General features: G+C 37.2%; 5 gene segments (V, D, J or C); 1 reads left to right on the forward strand and 4 right to left on the reverse strand.

Annotated features, from left to right (window-relative positions):
* Window positions 1–13,419, forward strand: part of LOC125138738 — a 345,797-nt gene that overhangs the window by 186,545 nt on the left and 145,833 nt on the right.
* Window positions 680–1,313, reverse strand: LOC125138761. The segment is given in 2 exon segments: window positions 680–1,074; window positions 1,158–1,313. Coding segments are annotated over 2 exon segments (423 nt in total).
* LOC125138732 lies at window positions 4,564–5,318 on the reverse strand. The segment is given in 2 exon segments: window positions 4,564–5,128; window positions 5,216–5,318. Coding segments are annotated over 2 exon segments (546 nt in total).
* LOC125138799 lies at window positions 10,726–11,296 on the reverse strand. The segment is given in 2 exon segments: window positions 10,726–11,057; window positions 11,148–11,296. Coding segments are annotated over 2 exon segments (360 nt in total).
* LOC125138443 lies at window positions 12,000–12,789 on the reverse strand. The segment is given in 2 exon segments: window positions 12,000–12,633; window positions 12,722–12,789. Coding segments are annotated over 2 exon segments (366 nt in total).

Below are 13,419 nucleotides of genomic sequence, written 5' to 3' on the forward strand. Positions count from 1 at the left end.
AGACCACAAAGTGACAGCAATGCTTACCGTCGTTTACGTACCTTCTTGGGCACTGTTCCCACCCCCGCAGGAGAGGAAACCATGGAACATTGGATCGAGCAGGCCAGAATAATGATAACAGATTGTGACTGCTCTGAGAAAGAAAAACGTCAGATTATTGTAGAAAGTTTGAAGGGACCAGCACTCGAAATCATAAAAGCTGTTCGTCTTTCTAGTCTGGATACCAGTGCCCTGCAGTACCTGGAAGCCCTGGAAAGCACATTTGGATCCTCCGAGTCTGGAGAAGACTTGTATTTTGCTTTTCGACTACTATGCCAGTCTCCTGGAGAATCCTTATCTGATTTCTTGAGACGGATGGAGAAATCTCTGGCCAAAGTTGTTCAAAGAGGAGGTTTGTCTTCGGCCAATGTTGACAGAGCAAGAGTAGAACAGCTGATCCGAGGAGACGTTGAATCAGACATGATGCTCCTGCAGTTGCGACTAAGGGAGAGAAAAAAGCGACCACCTACTTTCTTGAACTTACTAAATGAAATACGTGAGAGGACGGACACATTGCTATGAAATGTCAAGCTCCTGAGAACTCCACTCAAGTGATCAATAAGCTAGTCCACTCTTTAATACCAGTGTTGGTGTCTATGCTGAAATATTTGTAATATGGGGATTAGTTACTCAGTAAAATGTAGTTGTTATTTAATTAAAGAAGTGAATTGTGATGAGGTTTTTGTGCAGCACTGCAGCTTGTCGTGTCACTGTGTGGATAACGAGCGCAGTAATACACAGCTGTGTCTTCAGTCTGCATGTTCTGTCCCCGTAAGGTCACAGAGTTACTGGAAGTGTCTCGAGAGACCACAAACTTGTCTTTAAGTGAATCTTTTTGATGACTATTTCCATCATGATACATGGTGTTGATCCATTCTAAAGCTTTTCCTGCAGGTTGTTGAACCCAAGATGTTCCAAAGTGGTTGCTACTATCAGTGATAGAAGCTCCAGACACTTTACAGGTGATGGTTAAAGTCTCTCCTGGCTTTATAAGCAGTGAGTCTGGCTGGATGAGCTCAGTAGCACAGAACACATCTGTAAAAAGAGAAAAAGAAAAGGTGGACATGTCGAACTGAAAGGATCAGATGAAATAATAAAGCTTCAATCCAAACACTCACAGGGGGCGAGAGCCAGCAGCAGCAGTGGAGCTGAAGCAAACATGTTTGTGTTGAAGGAAGACTAATGAGAAGTGTTTCCTCTCTAGATCAGAACGCTGCTAATATTACAAGAGGAGATGCAGATTTGCATAAACATTACAGAGAGGCTGTGTTGAGTGCAGCTCTGCAGCTGTTAATCACACTCACACCCCGTTTCATCTCCATATCAATTTAATGTGGAAAATAATTCAGCTGTTTGTTATTATTAATAATGATATGAACGTGTTGTGATGTAATTAACGCTTCCTGTGATGGTCAGCTTGAAAACTGATCTATTTCCAGTTCCCTCAAATTAATCTGAATCTCCACCATAATCCATGAAAATGATAATAATTAGATAAACGATCCTTTATGTTTTTATCAGTCATGTGTAGGCTGCACTCTAGAGAATTACATTAACACAGAAATGATTCTCATGTCTGCAAATTTCCTGCTTTCTGTTATGAGAAGGTGAATATGAACATGGCTGAAGCTGTTAAAGCAAACGTACAGTACAGAGGTACAGTTAGACTACGGAGTTCACATATTCAACCCATTCCAGAGCTTTTCCTGGTTTCTGTCTGATCCAGTGCATGTTGTACTCAGTCATAACAAAGCCGTGTATCTTACAGATCTTCACAGTTAAAGTTGAGATATTTAATTCATGAAGTTACTGCTACAAACCTGAAGATAATTATTTTCTAATAATCAATGGCACTGATTACTGTGATCACTTTTCCTCTTATACAGCAGCAGTCTGTGAACGGTGACAATTTATTTATTAATTAAAGAAGAATATGGTGAACTCTATTTACGTTTAATGTTACAGTTAATGTCATGGCACTTTTGTGAAATGTATGTGTTCAATAATCACTAAAGTCAGACATTTTTCTGTAAATGTTATTTATTTCCCTTTTGGTTCCTCTGTAAGAATATGACTATAAGAGACAATCTCAGTGTTCATTGTGTCACAGAAATACATAGAAATTGTGGAGTATCTAGATCTGACTGAGGATATGAGAATATGTTGTACTTTAATGAAACAATGTTACAGTATATTTGTTAAGCTGTAGCGCCACCTGCAGATCTTGTGAAAATGGACTCTACATTGAATATCCTTTTCTCTTTGACCACATCTGGGATTTTGGACAATTGATTAACATGTTTGTACCACTATGGTTTCTAGCACAGTAATAAACAGCAGAATCCTGGACACTAAAGCCAGTCAGCTGCAGATACACCATGGTTTTAGGAGTTGTGTCTGGTTATTTCCAAATGTCCCTTAATGTGTTTGTGTATATTGTTTTACTGGCATCATACCAGATAACCCCAATCCATTCTAGAGCTTTTCAGGCTTCTTGTCTGGTACACAATTTCTCACACGTTTACACAAATTCAAATTTGTTGATGTGATTATTATTAGACAAAGACTCTACAGTATATAAAGTTCAGGTAAGTGATCTGATCATAATAGTCTTTAGAGATATAATAATCGTCAGGTCAAGTCAAGTAATATGGATTTAAATCAACAATATTAACATAAACAAATAACTAGCTTGAAATGTTTTGGGATAATTTGTGGGATATATATATATTTTTGTTACACTCACACTAAAATACATCTTTCACACTTTCTCATATATGTTCAAACAAATTCTCATTTGTGTTGTGATTTTTATTAGTCAAAGCCACAAAGGTCTATAAAGTTAAGGATAGTGATATGATTATAATTGTCTTTATGATCACAAAAAGTTTCAAGCTAGTTATTTGATTAAATTATTAGTGTTTACTTAAACCCATAACAAGACAAAGTGAATATTCATAATATTCATTTATCATTCTGTTTAATTTATAACCTTACATTATAACAGCATTATAAAATACATCTTGTCATGTTACTGAGAAACCTCACAACCACAGGAGGATGTAGTTATATAAATTATATATTTGTCCAACCTGTGTTTAACAACCCAAATAACTAATCACACATTATGGAAAGAGTGAAAAAGAAGAGAAAATGTAGATATTTGTCTGATAATGACTGATACTGAATGAGTCTCATACAGAATGCAGTTTGTTGATTCACTTTTTTTCACTTTATTTGTTGAGCTCTGCTGCCTCCTTCAGTTGTTTCAGTTATTGAACCTCAGACTATGAGAACAGACTGTGTGTTAAACACAACACACTGCTGGAAACATGCTGTATTATTCCTGAATCCACTCATTAAACACTGATTCCAACTGCTGGTTAAAAATTCTGTAAAATGAAGGGATTAATAATGGTTCAGGATAAAGACTCTTTCAATAATGTTTTCTTTTTTATTTAAAAATGACTTTGTGTGACTGTGTTTTAAAATGCTGCAAAGGATTCTGACTTCATTCCAGTGGAAGAAAGTGAAAGTGTGACTGAGATGATTTATTAGTTACACTGAGAGGATGTCTGTAACATGTCTCATAAGGTTTTTGTAAGAGGAATCCACTATTCTGTCTCACTGTGTGTAACGAGCGCAGTAATACACAGCTGTGTCTTCAGTCTGCATGTTCTGTCCTCCAATTGTTATTGTGTTAGTAGAAGTGTCTCTGGAGATGCTGAACTTATTTTTCAGTTTCTCAATGTAAACTGTACCCCCATCACTCCAGATGCGTCCAATCCACTCCAGAGTTTTTCCTGCAGGTTGTCGAATCCAAGCTGTATAATAGCTCGTAACTGAATATGAAACCTTGCACTGGATGGAGAGACTCTGGCCTGGCTGGACTGTCATGGAAGCAGGCTGAGTCAGTTCCACACCATGCACATCTGTGGAGGAAAACACATGGTGATATCTCACACAATATATGCTGCACCTTTATTCTTCATCTAGTAAATGAATGAATTTGATAAAGCACTCACAAGAAGCAGCTGCCAGCAGGAGCAGTAGAGATGTAGAGAACATGGTGTGTGTTGTTTGGACTGGAGTCTTCTCTGTTCTCCAAAGTTTAACAGACACCATCACATCATATAAATAGAGTGAGATCCAGCTCTGACACTTGGATTTGTTTATCTGCTGATGATGGGAGGAGAATGTATCTGAAACGTATTTATCTCACGAGGAGGAGACTCATCTGATGGAGGATCTGTGGGTGTTTTAAGGCAGTGGTCAACAACCCCCGGTCCGTGGACAAAATGGTACCGGGCCGCCCAAGGAACTTTAAATTATTTCCATTTTATTTACTGTGTTGTATTTCTCTCGGGTTTGTGCGACTTTCCATAGACGAGAGTTAAAAAGGCATGTCTAAATACAATTAAATTAAAATTATTCATTTTAATTTAATGTCTACAAATTTCCTGGTTTCTATTATGAGAAGGTGAATATGAACATGGCTGAAGCTGTTAAAGCCAAACTTACAGTACAGAGGTACAGATATTATGGGGAACCGAAATGGTGTCACTTCGTCTTTAGAGAGTCTGAATGCTGCAGAAACATTTTTAACAATTCAATAAAACATTACAGTGTTTAAGACAAAATGTTAATGAATTCTTTAATAAACATAGGATATAACAGATAAATGATAACAGGACATGTGACTTGTTCAAAATAAACTCTGTGTTACAATGTGTGTCTGGTTTTTGTACAGTTGCTTCATCAGCTCCAGTCACTGTGGCTTCTCGGGCGCAGTAATAAACCGCAGTGTCCTCTGTCCTCAGACTCTTGGCCTCTAAGTACTGTGTGCTTGCTGAGACGTCTTCTGTAAAGGTGAGCTGGTTCTTCACAGACTCTGCATATGTTGCATCATTATTGCCTGTATCCATCCTGCCAAGCCATTCCAGAGCTTTCCCTGGTTTCTGTCTGATCCAGTGTATGCTGTAGCTCGTCATTGAATATCCATGTATCTTACAGGAGATCTTCACAGTTTCTCCAGGTCTCTTTACCACAGCAGGAGACTGGTCCAGTCTGATCTCATCACTGCTGACACCTAGCAGATAAAACATAACAAAGATCATCATCAACACAGTCAAGATATTCTGAGGGAAGAAATAAACAGTACAGAAGTCTCAGGTACCTTTGGTTAACATTATAACAAAGATGTAGTACTGAGTGACCTTCAGCCCCATCATCATGCTCTTTGATTCAGACACAAACGTTTGGTGAACAAGAGGCTGTTTTTTTTTTTTTTATAAAAGGATGAATTTGCATAAACACACTTCAGCTGTTAGATTTCATAGTTTCATGAATCCTTCTCAAAAACAAGCAGCTGCTGCCCCCTACAGGTGCAGATACAGAAGATAATAATTTTCTGTGTGTCAGTAAAAAAAAAAACTTTCACATGGACCAACAATGAAAATGTACATTTTTTTATCAGCATGGTTTAAAAGTGAGAAAACACTCAGATACAGTATCAGCAGTAACATAGTAAATCATTTGTTTTAATTAATTAGTTAATTGGGAAATCAATATTAGTCTCAATGATTATGACACTGAGCTCTTTTTCCAGCTTTGTTAACATTTACTTCCACAGTTCTCAATCTGTGAATTTAATTCAATTCAGTGTATTTGTTTAGCACATTTAACAAAAAACATTGTCTCAATACAGCTTTACAAAAGTACCAAAACAGAATAAAAATATTAAAGTTTAAAATTAATTATTTATCTATTACATTTATCACTAATGAGCAAGTCTGAGGTGACGTCGCAAAGAAAAACTCTTTGAGATGATACGAGGAAGAAACATTGAGAGGAACCAGGTTTAGAAGGAAACCTCATCCTCATTTGGGTGACACTGACAGGAAATGATAATTGATTGCCTTTACAACAGTTTGTAGTCAGTTTGTCATATTGTAAAATGTAGGCAATTAGATATATTCTGGGAATTAAATAAATATTACATCAGTATAAATGTCTAGACACTGTGGCTTTGTCATGTGTCTGTAGTAAGTCTGTGTTTTTGTACTGATGTCTAAGGGGAAGTATCACTGTGTGTCACGGGCGCAGTAATAAACTGCAGTGTCTTCTGTCCTCATGCTGTTCATCTGCAGATACACCTGCATCTTACTGTTGTCTCTGGAGATGGTGAAGCGGCCCTTAACAGTGCTGGAGTAATATATGCTACTACTACTGTACATCCTTGCAACCCATTCCAGCCCTTTTCCAGGTGCCTGTCTGATCCAAGCCATCCAGTAGTCACCAAAGTTAAATCCAGATGCTGTGCAGGTCAGTTTATGAGACTGATCAGGTTTGATGGTCACTGGATCAGACTCTATCAGTGTCTGACTGCAGGAATCTGAAATAGAAGAATATTCAAAGGTAGGAATTAACATTAAAAATAGAGCAAAACTAAATATTTTTTAAATGATGTAATAAATTATACTAACATTGAATGAAGATTACTAGAGTAAAGTAACTCAAAACTCTGCCTAGTCCCATCTCAAAGAATTAAAATGATTCCTGCTGCTGTAAATGAACACAAACTGCTGCTATGTTGTTGGGCTGAATGTTTCAGCATAAATGGTTCAAACACAGGATTTGGTTTGCATGACACACCCACTAGAGATATAAAAACATCATGTGTTTCAGACAAAACATTGCTGTGTTGAGTGCAGCTCTGCAGCTGTTAATCACACTCACACCCCGTTTCATCTCCATTTCTATTTAACAATTCAGGAAAATAATTCAGCTGTTTGTTATTATCAATAATGATATGAACGTGTTGTGATGTAATTTCCTGTGAAGGTCAGATTGAAAAGTGCTCTATTTCCAGTTCCCTCAAATTAATCTGAATCTCCACCATGATCCATTAAAATGATAATAATTAGATAAACGATCCTTTATGTAATGTAATAGAGAAATGTTGTGAATTACAAAAATGAACATTGAACATTCTTTACCTATAGACACACACCTGAAATTAGGAACAACAAAGATAACAAAGGGTGACTGAACTGTTTTCCAAACTGCACACTAAGCTTAAAAGGTAAGAACTTTTCAGATGTATGGGAAATGACAGCTTGACCGTTGCCCTGAGCTAAGACAAGATTAGAGAATGACCAGTAGAAGATGCAACACGGACACAGACTTCATGAATCTGAAATAGAAAAATATTCAAAGATATGATTTAATGTAAGAATTAAAATGATTCCTGCTGCTGTAAATGAACACAAACTGTTGCTACGTGGTTGGGTTTGAATGTTTCAGCATAAATGGATCGAACACAGGATTTTACAGGATGATACACCCACTAGAGATATAAAAACATCCACAGAGCAACAGACGAGCGGAGAAAAAGCTTCCTGTGAGACTCTGGGTGTATTTCATGCTGTCAGCTTCATCACTGCTCCTTACGGATTACATCTTGTGTCTTTTTAGTCCATCACTGTGAATCACGTTAACATCCAGAATAACATTCTACTCTACTTATTGCACATAAACATTCCTACAATTATGCAGAAGTCAATCCCACTGGACAAGGAAGAATGATTCAGTAGACTGCAGGACTCAGTTATACTGTGATGTAGAGCTGACAGGGTTTATTCAGTAGATTTAAAAAGTGCACATTTCAAATGTAATTGTAGTTTAAAATTTAGCACTACAATCTCATCAAATCAACTTACAAACAGTTACCTGATGTTGTCTTCTTTCTCTTCTGAGAAACTCAGAAGGTGAAACATCGAAGTAAGACGCTGTTTCTGCCTCTAACAGTTTTCTGTGCTGGGTTATTTTGGGACTATGTACTTACTATGTAGTTGATCAAATGGTGTGAATTGTGCAGTCTGGAGCCGTATTGTCTTGTCTTCATAAGAATGGAGTCATTCTATGAAACGAGTGCCATTTGGGTCTGCAACATTCGATGAAATGAATAAGGCACAAAAATGTCCCAAAATGTGCTTAAAGTTATTTATTGAAATGTAACACACACACACACACACACACACACACACACACACACACACACACACACACATATATATATATATATATATATATATATATATATATATATATATATATATATATATATATATATATAAACACTAGTCTTATAGAATAACATACTATTTTTAATCATTTTGCATTAGTACATAGCCATTTTCACATGTCCATGTTGACCAACATGACATTTGCATCTAAAATATCACCAAATAAGTTATGTATTTTTGAGAAAAGATATTATTTTCAGAATTATATTTGTGTCCCTTTTCACATAAGATATATTTTATTCAAAATAAACCTTATTTTTTTGTAAATATTTTATGATTTGTGTGTGTCCTTCAATTTGATTTACCACCCCCTCACAATGACTTGTTTTATCAATAAATAATGTACTGTTGCATTAAGTGACATCACAAAGCGGAAGTGACATCATTGGAGCCTTGTTGCCGCCAAGAACAAAAACAGGCAAGTACTGACATTCCTCTACATTCTTTATTTGTTGATTTTTCATGTTAGGCAGCTTCCGTCAAGCTCAAACCAACCACCCTGTCACGCAAGATAAAGAGGGAAAACTATTTTTTATATATTTTTTAACATTATTAATGCAAATAAAATAATATTTCAGATAGAATGCATGTATGCTAGGTGAGAAACTTGACCACATGGGAGACATGCGGCCATTTTGGGATGATATTTACCACCCCGTCACATACCATCCCGTCACATGTTTTATTGTGATGTGGTGGTAAGGAATGTGACGGGGTGGTTCTGCTTCCCATTTGAATGTGAAGATGTGTGAAATCAAGGATTCTGATATAGATTAATATTTTTTATCTGTTAACTTAACCCTGTTTTGTGACTATGTCACACAATCACTATGTCACTCAATCACTCTCTCTTTCCCTCACTCTCTCTTTCACTAACTATGTCACTCAATCATTATGTCACTCACTCACTCAAGCACTCAATCACTCACCCGCTCACCCACCCACTCACTATCTGTGTTTAATGAAGAATGTTACATTTGATAACATTTGCAGATAGATCTGTCTCCATAATGGCTCCATTAAGCGCTGCTGAGAGACAACGGCGATGCCGTGCACGTCGGGATGCTGATCCTGAGAGGAAGCAAAAATATCTAGAGAGTGAGCGTCAGAGATGGAGATGGGATGTAGAGCAAGGAAAAAAGAAGAAGATTAGTGATCTAAGTTAGAGAGGTAAGCGTCAGCTGCATAAAAAGTGGAGGAAGCAGAACATGAAGAGAAAAGAGAAAGCAAGACGAGGTCTAAAAGGTGGAACGTGGTACTTTTTTGAGGCAAGCCATGGCAAGGGGGCCCCTGACGGTGTTGGGGGAACCTTGAAAAGAACAGCGGACAAGCTGGTGACCAACGGCCACGACATACCCGATGCCCATGAGCTATATAAGGCCCTAACTGAAACATCTACAACTGTTAATTTTTTTTATGTATCATCTGAAGCGCCATCCACAATGAAAACCTACCAAGTGGTCACATCCACTCCAGGAGAAATCCTTTATTGGGAAATAAGTTGCATGTGCTCCACGCAAAAGCAGCTGAGATGTCAATGCTTCACAACACATCATTTTACTTTTAACATGACAGCCCAAAAGGTGCCAACAGAAGCAATTTCTTGGGAAAGTGGAGATCTCATTGGGAAGTGGTGCATGCTTAAATATGACAATGACCTTTATCGTGGGATCATCATGGAGACAGATGAAACGCATGCCCTGGTAAAGTGTATGCACCGTGCAGGTGTCAACAGGTTCTTCTGGCCTCCAAAAGATGACTTGCTGTGGTATCTCTTCGATGATGTGCTCCAGGTGTCTTTGATTCGAAAGTCGTGTGAGCAAGAGGCTGTTTTTTTTTTATAACAGGGTGAATTTGCATAAACGCACTTCAGCTGTTAGATTTCATAGTTTCATGAATCCTTCTAGAAAACAAGCAGCTGCTTCCCCCTACAGGTGCAGATACAAAATATTATAATGTTCTGCTGCCAATGAAAAAACAAAAAACTTTCACATGGACCAACAATGTAAATAAAGAAAGTAGGAATTCAGCATGGTAAACACTCAGATACAGTATCAGCAGTAACATAGTAAATCATTTGGTCTAACCAAATCAATTAATAGGGAAATAATTATTATAATTTTTTTTTACTAGATTTGTGAACATCTAATTCCATAATTCTTAATCAGTTAATTTAATTCACTTTATTTATACAACACAGTTAACAATAGATATTTTCTCAAAGCAGCTCTAAAAGAAAAGAAATATACAATAAAAATTTTAAATTAAAGTTTAAATTTTGTAACATTTTGTAACATCTAGATGCGTAAAAACACACAGACAATTATAATTATAATAATAGCTTAAATTTTGTGTTACACCGACATCCACTTCAGCAATCTGCATAAAAGCTTTGAAATAGATTGGTGTCATATTAGTGATGGATTAACTCTGTATACACTTGTGTTCAGGAAAACAATTTAATTTAATGTTGAGACAAAAAATGAAACCTTATGTAGATATGTTTGAACTACAGAAGTGTCTTAGCTCTGCTAGCTCATATATACCAGACCCCTCTGGGGACATGTGCACTGCAGAGAGAGGAAAATGACCAGGGATGTTTTTGTACAGGGCTTCAGTGAGTTTGTAGTGTTGTGTCTCTGGCACAGTAATACACAGCCGTGTCCTCCACCTGAAAGTTTTGTCCTCTTAAATAAACTGTGCTGCTGGATTTGTCCTGGCTGAGACTGATCTTGCTCTTCATCGTGTCTTTGAGATTAGTGCTATCAGTGCTACACAGATATCCGAGCCATTCCAGTGCTTTTCCAGCAGGTTGCCGTATCCAGTTAATACAATAACTCGACACTGAGATCTTACAAGAGATGGAGAACGACTCTCCAGGCTTCACCAGCACAGAGTCTGTCTGAGTGAGCTCCACACCTCCAACACCACCTGTGAATAAGAGCGACAGAACATCATCAAAAGTCATCAAGTCATTTTCACGAAACAGGAATTAAATCTAAAGCCGACACGAAGACGTACAGAATGCAGCTGAAAGCAGCAGCAACACTGATAATGACAGCATTGTTGTTGATATAAAAGTGAAGTGAAGTAAAATGCTCAGCTGCTCTCCTCCTCACTACACACACACACTCACACACACACTCACACAAACCTCCTTAATGTAAGAGACACAAGTGGAGGATTTGCATGAAATGCATCATCATGATCTTGAAGTCTCAGGTTTACTCATTTATACATTAACGTTCTTCCTCTTAGAATAATTGGGCTTAGAGTGAAATGAACAAAACACTAACATGTCTCTGTGATTAACTGAACTGAACATGTTCAATCAACAATCATCTAAAATGAGCCTCACACGATAAAGTCACAGTTTCTGTGTTCAGAAGGTGTTAGTTACATTTCTAGAACATAGGCTGTGTATTGGGACTATGATGTGTGAATTACAGTGTGTATTGGGACTATGATGTGTGTATTACAGTGTGTATTGGGGCTGTGATGTCTATTAGTTTGTTGGTTTGAGGAACAGTCAGAATCACATTTATCACATTTTTCTACCTGTGGGTTTTTCCAGTGTTTCCTGGAGCACAGAAACAGGGTTTATGTATATTTTCATTGCTGATCATTAGTTTAGGCCACGCCCACTTTAGGGTTATACCCAGGTACATTTGATTCAGTCATGTGAGCAAGAGGGTGTTTTTTTTTTTTCATATCAGGATGAATTTGCATAAACACATTTCAGCTGTTTTTATAGTTTCATGAATCCTTCACAAAAACAAGCAGCTGCTGCCCCCTACAGGTGCAGATACAAAATATTATAATGTTCTTGCTGTCAGCAAAAAAAAAAAAACTTTCACATGGACCAACAATGTAAATAAAGAAAGTAGGAATTCAGAATTGGAGCATTTTTATCAGCATGGTTTAAAAGAGAGAAAACCCTAAGACACAGTATCAGCAGTAACATAGTAAATCATTTGGTTTAACCAAATTATCTACTTCCATAGTTCTTAATCTGTTGATTTAATTAACTTTTTTCCATTCATTTTCTCAAAGCAGCTTTAAAAAAAAGAAAAGAAATGTACAATAAAAAATAAAAAATTTACATTTTTTCTATCATTTTTTGTAACAGACAATGAGCCTTTCATGTGTCTGTAGTAAGTCTGTGTTTTTGTACTGATGTATAAGAGGAAGTATCACTGTGTGTCACGGGCGCAGTAATAAACTGCAGTGTCTTCTGTCCTCATGTTGTTCATCTGCAGATACACCTGCTTCTTACTGTTGTCTCTGGAGATGGTGAAGCGGCCCTGAACAGTACTGGAGTAAAACTTCCTATCACTATCACCCTCAATAATTGCAACCCATTCCAGTCCTTTTCCAGGCGCCTGTCTGATCCAAGCCATCCAGTAGCTACTAATGTCTAATCCAGATGCTGTGCAGATTAGTTTATGAGATTGATCAGGTTTGATGATAACTGGATCAGACTCGATCAGTGTCTGACTGCAGGAATCTGAAATAGAAGAATAGTCAAAGGTAGGAATTAACATTAAAAATGAATGAATGAAAAATATTTGAATCAATTTACAAATAATACTCACATTGAATGAAGATTACTAGAGTAAAGTAACACAAAACTCTGCCTAGTCCCATCTCAAAGAATTAAAATGATTCCTGCTGCTGTAAATGAACACAAACTGCTGCTATGTTGTTGGGCTGAATGTTTCAGCATAAATGGTTCAAACACAGGATTTGGTTTGCATGACACACCCACTAGAGATATAAAAACATCCACAGAGGAACAGACGAGAGGAGAAAAAGCTTCCTGTAAATCTCTGGGTGTGTTTCATGCTGTCAGCTTCATCACTGCTCTTTACTCATTAGATCTCATGTCTTCTTTTGAAGCTGAATGTGCAATAAAAGATGGTCTTGTTCACACAGACGGCTCTCACAAGGCATCAAACAACAGTAACTTGGTCCTGTATTGACAATAATTTCTAATTTCTGCTAAAAGAAATGAAGACCTAGAACTTTATCTAAAACAAGTTCCAACAGAGGCATAAGAACTCAGTGAAACATAGAGTAAGGAATTAAAGACATAGAGGCATGATGTTCTAGGCAGGGTGATGGGATGCAGTAGCATGTGTGGTTTTGTTCCTCTAAGACCTCTCTCTGTGTTGTGTATTGAATCAACGTTATTGGAGGAATTATTGCATTGTGAGTATATAACAGTGTGTTTGTAATGTAGGGATTCATTACTCAGTACATTACATTAATTGTCCATTTAGGTGAATAAAAT

Source organism: Tachysurus fulvidraco, chromosome 15, assembly GCF_022655615.1.
Source record: "Tachysurus fulvidraco isolate hzauxx_2018 chromosome 15, HZAU_PFXX_2.0, whole genome shotgun sequence".
Classification (NCBI taxonomy): domain Eukaryota; kingdom Metazoa; phylum Chordata; class Actinopteri; order Siluriformes; family Bagridae; genus Tachysurus; species Tachysurus fulvidraco.